General features: G+C 39.6%; 1 protein-coding gene across 1 annotated transcript in view; it reads left to right on the top strand.

Annotated features, from left to right (window-relative positions):
• The window catches only part of TRPM1 (transient receptor potential cation channel, subfamily M, member 1), a gene marked incomplete at its 5' end in the record, with an annotated part of 42,095 nt that extends 35,929 nt beyond the window's left edge, over positions 1-6,166 (top strand). Inside the window, 3 exons of the mRNA XM_010018243.1 lie at positions 1,635-1,834; positions 2,947-3,079; positions 4,888-6,166. Of these exons, the coding sequence (XP_010016545.1) occupies positions 1,635-1,834; positions 2,947-3,079; positions 4,888-6,166 (1,612 nt within the window). The remainder of the gene's footprint in view (positions 1-1,634; positions 1,835-2,946; positions 3,080-4,887) is intronic.
• Between the last annotated feature and the right edge of the window lie 3,106 nt (positions 6,167-9,272).

The following is a 9,272-nucleotide window of genomic DNA, read 5'->3' as shown; positions in this document are numbered from 1 at the left end:
AGAGTGGAGGAAAGGTTGTTTTGAATTTGCCAGCAATTGCAGTAATGCTTGTGACAGAATCTGGCTATTTCCAGTTACCATTTGGTGGCTAGTGACAGGTCTCAAGATTGCTCTGAAAAGGTCAGAAACAGAATCCATGAAACCTACATACATGGGGAAGCCCATGTAGGCACTAGCAAACGTGATTCTGTGATAGGATGAAATTGGAACAGCAAAAGCAGGAGCCATTTGTACTGTTGCTTCATCATCTGGAATAAAAGAAAAAAGACTTTCTGAACAGTCCACCTGAGAAAAGCAGGTGATCCATCTTTGATGCCCATAAATATGTAGTGTTGGAGGGCTTTTTGGCATAGGTAGCTGGTGTCACAGCCACAAAAATAGTTCATTGTGTGCCCAGAAATCTACAGCTCACAAAGCCTGTCTTTCATTTGATGTATGTAGCTTAAAAGGTCATGAATTTTCAAGTGCTTAAATGCCAGTCACATTGCTAGGGAGAAGGGGAGGAATCCTACAGTGGTAGCTATTATTGGCTGAAGGACCAAGGAATCAGCAGTTTGGGAAGTAGGTCATGCTGTTAACTCCTGCCATCCCACCATGGTTGCAAGGGGGTGAGACGTAGCTGGGGAATTCCTGCTACACGTAAAACAAGAATGAAGGCAGATTGCCATTTAGTATTGGTAAATATAATCTCATGTATGCTTAGCTGGAAGAAACCAAAAGCTATGTGTGCTCAAGAATTCTCTGGTTTCAAAGAGATACTTCAGGTGGTTTTGTGAATGTAGATATTGTAAAGCACAGGTGGTTAAAAAGAGTGGACAGAAAATGTAAAAAAGTAAGTGCCAATGTCATCATAATTATCAAAGAGTGAGCTGTCTGAGCATACTTTAAAATAGTTCGAAAAGATTTGTCTAAGCCTGCTGTCTCCTAGTTAGTATTCCATAACCTTGACTATTCTTTTCTCTGAATTGAATACTAGCATTTATACTCCTTCATATCCACTGAATTACAAAGTAAAACAGCTTTACTACACCTTATTTTGGTGTAGAAATGATGAGGCCACGGCTCCCAGGAACAAATGCCTTTACAAGAATATGCACAGTGTTTTCGAGTCTGAAGTGTGAGGGAATAAAGTTTGAAATGAGGACGTTTTGTGAAAACTTGAAATTTTCTATGTAGGTCAAGCTGATTAGCATTTTGAAGGCAAACTATGTGAAGCTTCTGGGTTTAGCATACAAAATACCTTTCACAGATTTAATACTTTGTAATGCCAAATACTGGTATGTGCTAAAATAAACAGTTTATAACCAAACCCAAAAATAATGATTATGTGATTCATAAATCGTGCAAATTTCTTTTTACTAACACCTGAAGGGACTTTGTACAGTAGAAGCAAATAGTCTAAGAGGTGGACTGTTCCGGGTGGTGCGTAAGGGATGCAGAGCACTTAGGAGTAGTGAAATCATGACTTGTAGCTGATCAGTTCAGCAAGTTCAGCAGCATCACAGAGAGCTGAACCAAAGCAAGTCATGGCGCTTCACGCTGTCGTTTAGCTGCTGCTTTTTTCAACGTAACACTTGCTCAGTGCTAAGTAAACTTAGAGGCCTAATAGAAACTGTACCTTTGTTCCCTTTCAGCAATACCTTCTTTGAGGTAAAATCGATATCCAACCAAGTGTGGAAGTTCCAGCGGTACCAGCTGATCATGACCTTCCATGACAGACCTGTCCTCCCACCACCAATGATTATCTTCAGCCACATCTATATAATCATCAAGCGAATCTGCTGTCGCTGCAGGAAGGGTGAAGGAGACCAGGATGAGCGTGACAGGGGACTGAGTAGGCAAAAACTCTCTATGTTGAGCAATTTCCATTGTATTAGCAGAAAGCAGCAGCTTTTCCAATGCTGAATTGTCAGGAGTATTTGCAGAAGACAGTATGGGACGAAATTTATATCGTGTTCATAGCTCTTGAGCTCTGTGGGCTCCTGAGAATACGCAGTGCTGTGCTGCTGCTGCTGACTCTTTAACATGTTTCCTTAAAACAGTGAGATGGCATCCACTTAATGCAGTTTTACCAAGTTCTAGTGAAGTTCATATGTTGGGAAGGGCAAACAGGAAGTTGAGAAGAAGGGCTCACAGTTTTAAATGTCATCTGTAGTGTCAGCTCTGTGACGGAGAGCAATCTGTGTCCAAGAGTATCCCCACTTCCATTTCTCCATGTTAGTGATCTCACAGAGGGGAACAATGAGGTTTCTTCTAACATACTCTGTAATTGTTGATGATGATGTTCATTATGTGCCTTCCTATAACAATCAGATGCTCACAATTATCCCTGCATTTGTACATTTCACAGGAAACATTTCTGCACAATGTGCTTCTGAGTTAAAAAAGGGAAAAAAGTAAACGTAACACTCCAAATACAGAGACAAATTGCAAGAAGGATGAAACGTTCCTAAAAGCTTCTATTTCCCTTTGGTTTTCCTTACACAATTATAATTTTTTGAAGCTCTTATTCAAAAAATGTCTGGGAAACAATTTGTTATATTAGACTGTCTGCTGCCTGTAACTGGCATAATTTTACAAACAGTATTTGAATGAAAGAACAGTCAAACTGGCAGAGATTGCCCTAGTCTTTATCCAGTAAAATCTAGTCAGGTTGTTCAACGTGTAGCAGAGCTGTTACAAAGTGCAAAGGCCATTGAGGAAAATACAGTCCCCAATGGATTGTCATAAAAGCAGTGATGGTTGTAATGCATTACGCTGTCTTCACAACTGTGGCCTTCTTTGGCTAAGTGCTCATAACGTATGTACAAAATCGTCTGTTCCTGTAGTGCAGGAATAGAATCTGCAGCATCTGTGTGTCCAAGACAATCTGCTAAATTGGATTTAAATTGACTGCCAGAAGTTCAGAAAAAAAATCCTCATATTTTGTTCTTCTGTTTTGCACAGAGTTATTTCTGAATGATGAAGAGCTAAAAAAGCTGTATGAGTTTGAAGAGCAGTGTGTAGAGGAATACTTCCAGGAAAAGGAGGATGAGCAGCAGTCATCTAATGATGAACGCATTAGAGTTACTTCTGAAAGGTACCAATTACAAGAAAAAACCCACACCACTTTACTGGAACACTAGTGGGTTTTTTGTCCTCATTATAACCAAAATTGAGGTAAAGTACAAAGGATTTAGATCTTGAAGAAAACCACCACCAGTTCAGAAGCTGATCTGAATCCTGAGTAAATACCTGTGCAGGTGCATCTCTCACGAGAGCAAGCTTTTTGTAGTTCCTGCTGGTGTGTCACTAAGGCTACTGGTTTGGGTAGCTTTGGTATAAGAATGTTTTTATTCCTGGTAAATTTTTGACCTCTCACCCATCTGCAGATCACAGTTACGCTTTTTATCTGTTTGAGCAAATTACAACTTGCTGAGCTTTGAATGGCTCATCCAACCATGAGAAACATGTTAGGGCTTAATGACAAAAGCGCTGAGGATTCTTCCCTTGGACCTATGCTTTACATAAGGGTCCAGCACTCACAACTACTGAATTTTACTCTCTCCCACAGATCCTCTTGGAAACTGAACAAACCATTTAGCTTTTCAGTCTGAACTTTCTCATTTAAAAGACAGAATATTCACATGTAAATCATTAAGCTGTTCTGAGGACTAGGTAATGTTTGCATGTTGCTGTGTATGCACACAGTGATAATGGCAGCAGCAGTTTTTTGCCAGGTCACACGGCAGGACTGTTCCCAAAGGCTCTGCCTATTCTATTAGTAGTTCTCAGTCAAAAGATAGGGTCTTGAGTCACTTCTTTGAAATAATGAAAAATTCACCCTGTGATGAAAATGATACGCACTTTAAATACCCTCACCTTCATCTACTTTGCGATATTCTGATGATGAACTACTCCGTGTCTATCTGTACCTTCCTTTCAATATTTCTTATGAAGTAGCTCTGTGACCCATATAATTCTTTAATAGATAAACATCTTTCTCTTGCAGGGAGGCCCTGATCATTTTGCATTATTATATGTGAAATTTGAGACTGGAGAAGTAAATGAAATCTGCTCTGTGTATTTGAGTAGTTTCTAGTGCACTATTTATCTATGGCAATTTGTCAAAATCCTAGGTATTGTGGCGGAGAATAAAGCAGGGCTGGTAAGCCTCACTGATTCACTATGGTCTATGGGCACAAAGTAGATTTGCTTATTTCTCACAGCTTCTTGCTCCAGATGCTTTGTCATCTTCTGTGTGTGTGAGAGAAAGAATTTTAATTTCATTTCCACAGTTGCTTTACTAGTGTATGATCTCTAAGTCACATTCTAATGCATCACTTTTACATATATTCTTCTGGTACCACCACTTTCATTATGATGTAAATGATAAAATTGGAAAAAGTATTATTTTAATTGAACTAAACAGTAATTCCATTCCCATCAGCTGATAGATAATTGAAAGGTATTTCAGAAGCTAAAATAATTCCATACACATCAGCATATGTTCTCTCTCACATAGCTACAAACCTGTTTTACAATATGCCTTGATGCTATTTTAAGTCATCTTGTGAGCATGCCATTAGAAAGTATTTTTCATATAATTAATTGATGCTTCACAGTGAGAGAGGACAACTAAACATGAAGTGGTTGACAAGTGGAACTGGTAATAGTAGGCTGTCCCTAAGGACTGCGACTTTCTTACTCTCCAGGCATGTAAATAAGGGCAAAGGTCAACTAGCCCTCTGACATGGTGTATAGGTAACAAGAAAATGCATGTGTATGCTACACATACACATAGCACAAAATTCTGCCTTACAAAGACATCAGTAGCTGGGTACCTGTGAGAGGTTACAGTACCATTCCACAGCTTCTGTTCTGTGCTTCCTCTTTTATACCCAACAGAGTTGAAAATATGTCTATGAGGCTAGAAGAAGTGAACGAAAGAGAACACTTCATGAAAGCTTCTCTTCAAACAGTTGACCTTCGACTCTCTCAGTTGGAAGAACTGTCTGGTCGGATGGTGAATGCTCTTGAGAAGCTGGCAGGAATTGACAAATCTGAGCTCACGTATACACGCTCACGGGCTTCATCTGAGTGCGATGCTGCCTATCTCCTCCGGCAAAGCAGTGTTAACAGCTCTGATGGCTACAGCATGTACAGATACCATGTCGGTGGCGATGAGCTAGCATATGATGAGAGTACTACTCCTATGTCACCAGCTGTGGGACTGCGTAAAAAAGCCCATTCTATTGGTACCAAAGAAGATGGAGCAGACCCAAGGATGCTGGTTCCAGAACACCACACCAGTCTCCATTGTACCTCTAGCCCTAATGCAGTCACTACAGCAGATTACAGTAAATCCACATTAGAAATTGCACAGAATGTTTCCAGACCCCATTCTGGTTCAGGTGGTTCTGGGGATGAAAAGCAGGGGATTTTCAGGAGTGATGGAATGGTTCCTCAAAGTATGAATCAGATGAATGCTGTTACGAATAGACAGTCAGTACCAAGATCGGATTTTCAAAACACTCAGTTGAAACTAGAACGTACCAAGTTAGAAGCAACCATCTCTTATCCCTTGGACAAATCTAAAGCAATGCGTTACTTTCCTCCTGAAACATTCAGTGCTTGTCAAACCACTATGATGAAGTCAAGGAGCTTTATATTTGCACAAGGTGGGAAGCTGGTTGGAGGAGTTAACAACTGGACCACAGAATATAGTACCATCATGGATCAGGTGTGCCCTTCTACAATTGAACAGTGGGCCACAGAGTGGAAATACGAAGTTGAGCAGCAGCTTTCTCAGGAACCTCCTCCAGAATACCCTGGGTTTATCTCTGAAGCAGAAATACAAGCAGAGCAGAAACAGTTACAGATGGACACGGATGATGATGGTAATGTTGGTGAGGCCGGTGTGAGTGCCTCTTGCACCTCTATGCCTGCCACTTACAAGGGTGAGAAAGAGAATTTACTCTCAGTAAAGCCAGAAAGGACTTCTGGGTTCCCCTCAGTACGGTCAAAGAGTCTGCACAGCCATTCCCGGAAAGCCAAGTCTGTAAAGGACAAATTAAATAGACCAGGACATGCCAGCAGTGTAACTAATCTGGTGGTGGCATTTGGCAGTGCAACAGAAGAACAGAAAGCTAGGCAAGAAAATGCATCCACAGAAACTGAATGTTAAAATGGCTTATGGCCCCTGTTTCACCGACAGTCAAGAAAGCAGCATGACTGATTGAACAAATTATGGATTTTAAAATCAATTTCTAAAGGAGAATTTTGTATGTATTTGTTCCTTTTCATTTTAAAACTTAATAAGTATATGCTCTGTTCTTAAACAAATGCTTGGTGGGTCAGGTGAAAGGGAGATGTTCCCTCAGGGGCAGAGAAAAAGTAGGCATAGACCACAGATGCCAACGGCATAGATCGATCTTTGTTCCATTTCAGCCTCCCTCATAAGCTCATTTACTGAAAAGCTCTTTATAAAAGCTCTTGAAAGAAAGACAATATTATCATGTAATAATTTAGAAAATGTTTTTTCTTCTTTTTTATCAGAAGACTTCTTAAACCGAACAGATTTTTAACCAGCCTCAGTTTTTATCCTTACTTATGCAGCTGGTTTCTTTGTAGCCATTGTGTTTTTCAGATCAAAACAAAATTGTTGGAGGCAAGATCAAATTACGCAGTCCCCTCTTTCATTAATGATTTCATGCATGCTTCTTAGCTTCTTTTTCAGAAAGGCACAACATAGCAGTTTTCATCCACTAAAACAGGCAAAATGCTGCTTGGAGAAACCTGACCCAGAAAGCCATGTGCAGATATATTCTTAACCTGTCCTTGAACTTTAGTGGTTATCATCTTGCTTTCTGGATCACATCTGTCCCTACCCCAAAGCATGCTGACAGCCTTAAACTGTTGAAAAACAGTGATCATTGTTTCAAAATGTTTAGGAAGATTTTAAGTGTATGAAGATTTTAATAATATATGAGATTTTAATAATGTGAATCCAAGATCTTCATTAGTGTTTTGTATAAATGGGATTACAATAGAAGCCCATGTAGAGTAAGAATCTGGCTTTTTTAAATGCCTGCAAGGGAAACCATACCAAACCAGGAAAGGTGTTCTGATGAGGTGAGATCAGAATGCAGCCAGTCCACGTGTTTGAAGCAAATCTACTGTGGCAAATTCATCTTTCATTTTGCAATATCATTATGACGACGCATAAGGACCAAGGAACAGTTTAGCAGTCAGTCTAAATAAAAAAATGAATTTTCCAGAAGAGAATAGAAATTGCATACATTTTCTTGAGCAAATTTCATAAACAAGTGTCAAAGGGAATAAAAAAGTCTCTGCAGTGAAGGTGTTTTCTGTCTCACAGTGACTAGGACTGGAAATCCACATCTATAGTTAGTTTTCCAGCACACTTGTCTCAACAGTGGCTTTCTAATTACTAGGTTTGGATAGTTTTCTTCATAATAGTGTGATGTTATTTGCCTCATTCTTCTCTGTTTACCTTTAGGAATTCCATTTTCCCAAACATTCAGCACCTCTCTGTGCAGGGGGTGCACACCACTGAGCAGACAAGAAAGAAAATGAGTTAAAGGCAGGTTACTTGTTCACAGAATAATGGTCAGAAGTTTATGCTTAAGTCATTAACTGTCAGGACTTAGATGAGTTTGAAAAGACAGGATTTCTTTCTTCCCCATCATCAGCTCCACAGTATGTAGGTCTCAGTATCCCCCTTATTAATGCTGATTACAGCATTTTGAAATGCAGAGATTGATGGAAGACCCCTCAAATGCATTGATGGCATCAGCTTTTTGTTGTTTGTATTACATTGTCACACTCTGACCATATTTATACCTTCAAGTACTGTTACCATACTGAATGATCACGGTAACTGCATAGACATTTCTGAAAGTTCAGTCGTTGTGCACTATGGATTTTTGCTAGCTTGGTCTTATTAGCAGGTTTACTGGTTTCACTGTTGTCAGAACAGCGCTGACATTGTGCTTTTCACGTGGGCCTCTCTTTTATTCAACTTTAGGGAACTTGACATTTTGTAAAACCAGACATTTGCAATTGTTTCACTTCCATGTTTACTTCTGTGTTACCATGCTATGCAACTACATAGCCATTTTGTATGTGTGGTTAAAATAGCCTCCAGTTTGCCAATGCCTTTTTATCGTTTGCCTGCACACTCACCAGAAACTGATTCATTGACGAACACAAAGGGATGCAGCTTTTCAGCACTTTGCTAAACAAGCAGTATACATTGTGAAACGAAATGCAGTGTGTTGCATACCTCTTGTTACATTGTCTTTATAAATCATGTATTAAATGATGCTCTCTTTGGCCAGTTATTTTTTAGCATTTATGTTACAAATTTATCAGGTAGCATATAGATTTAAAACAAAACCAGTTTACCTTTGTATTTATTTACTTCATTTGTGTAAAATACTTATAAACACATGAGCAATATGTGAAATGCATTCAGTACAAATTCTCCACTACAGCGATATCAAAACACTTCTCTCTTTCATCTTATGCAGTGCATGGGCTGAATATTTTCTAAGCAGTTTCTTTTTTAACATTTACCAGCAATTTCCATGAAGTTCTTTGTATAGTGGTGACTTTATAGGGCGTGGATGTTTTCTGTGCTCTTGAACTGAAATGATAACCTTTCTGCCATTAAATGTGAAGTAACTACACTGACTTTGGCAGAGTTATTTTAGATGTGTAGCCATTTTAATAATATTTAAATATGGCTCTGTGTGTGCAGAAGACAGTTCTGGAGCACATTAGACAGAATAGGGATCAACACATTTGCGTGTCTGCCTGCATGCCTTCTTGAATACTGACTGAAAGGATGCAGGCACAGAATTTGCATTTCTGAAGAGGCATGTTTAATACTGCTTTTCAGGAAGATGCCTCCCTCCTACTGCTGACTGTGTGGTGACTCCACAGCAGTGTCACTGGGAATCCCACTTACCATTATTTACTATGTGCTTGACCTGTACTGAACCAGGTCAAGCCTACAGAGTAGGTACTCTAGGGCTGTGTCTGCACAGAGACATCGCACTGAGGTAATTCAAGTTTGTTCACCTTACAGTGTCTTTTGCAATACAGACATTTCCCTCTCCCTCAAGGCAAATGTTTTAAACATGGCACCCAATTGTAATATTCAGTAGGCAGGCTCTTAACTATACCAGCTGATTGCACGAGTTACACTTTTTTATGTTGCATTATTCTGGGACTAGCCTGACATTGCTCTTGCAAGCCTCTCCTAT

Source organism: Nestor notabilis, unplaced genomic scaffold, assembly GCF_000696875.1.
Source record: "Nestor notabilis isolate BGI_N333 unplaced genomic scaffold, ASM69687v1 scaffold17777, whole genome shotgun sequence".
In the NCBI taxonomy this organism is placed as follows: Eukaryota; Metazoa; Chordata; class Aves; order Psittaciformes; family Psittacidae; genus Nestor; species Nestor notabilis.
Note: the sequence above shows the minus strand (reverse complement) of the source record. Positions and strands in the feature narration are given on the sequence as shown.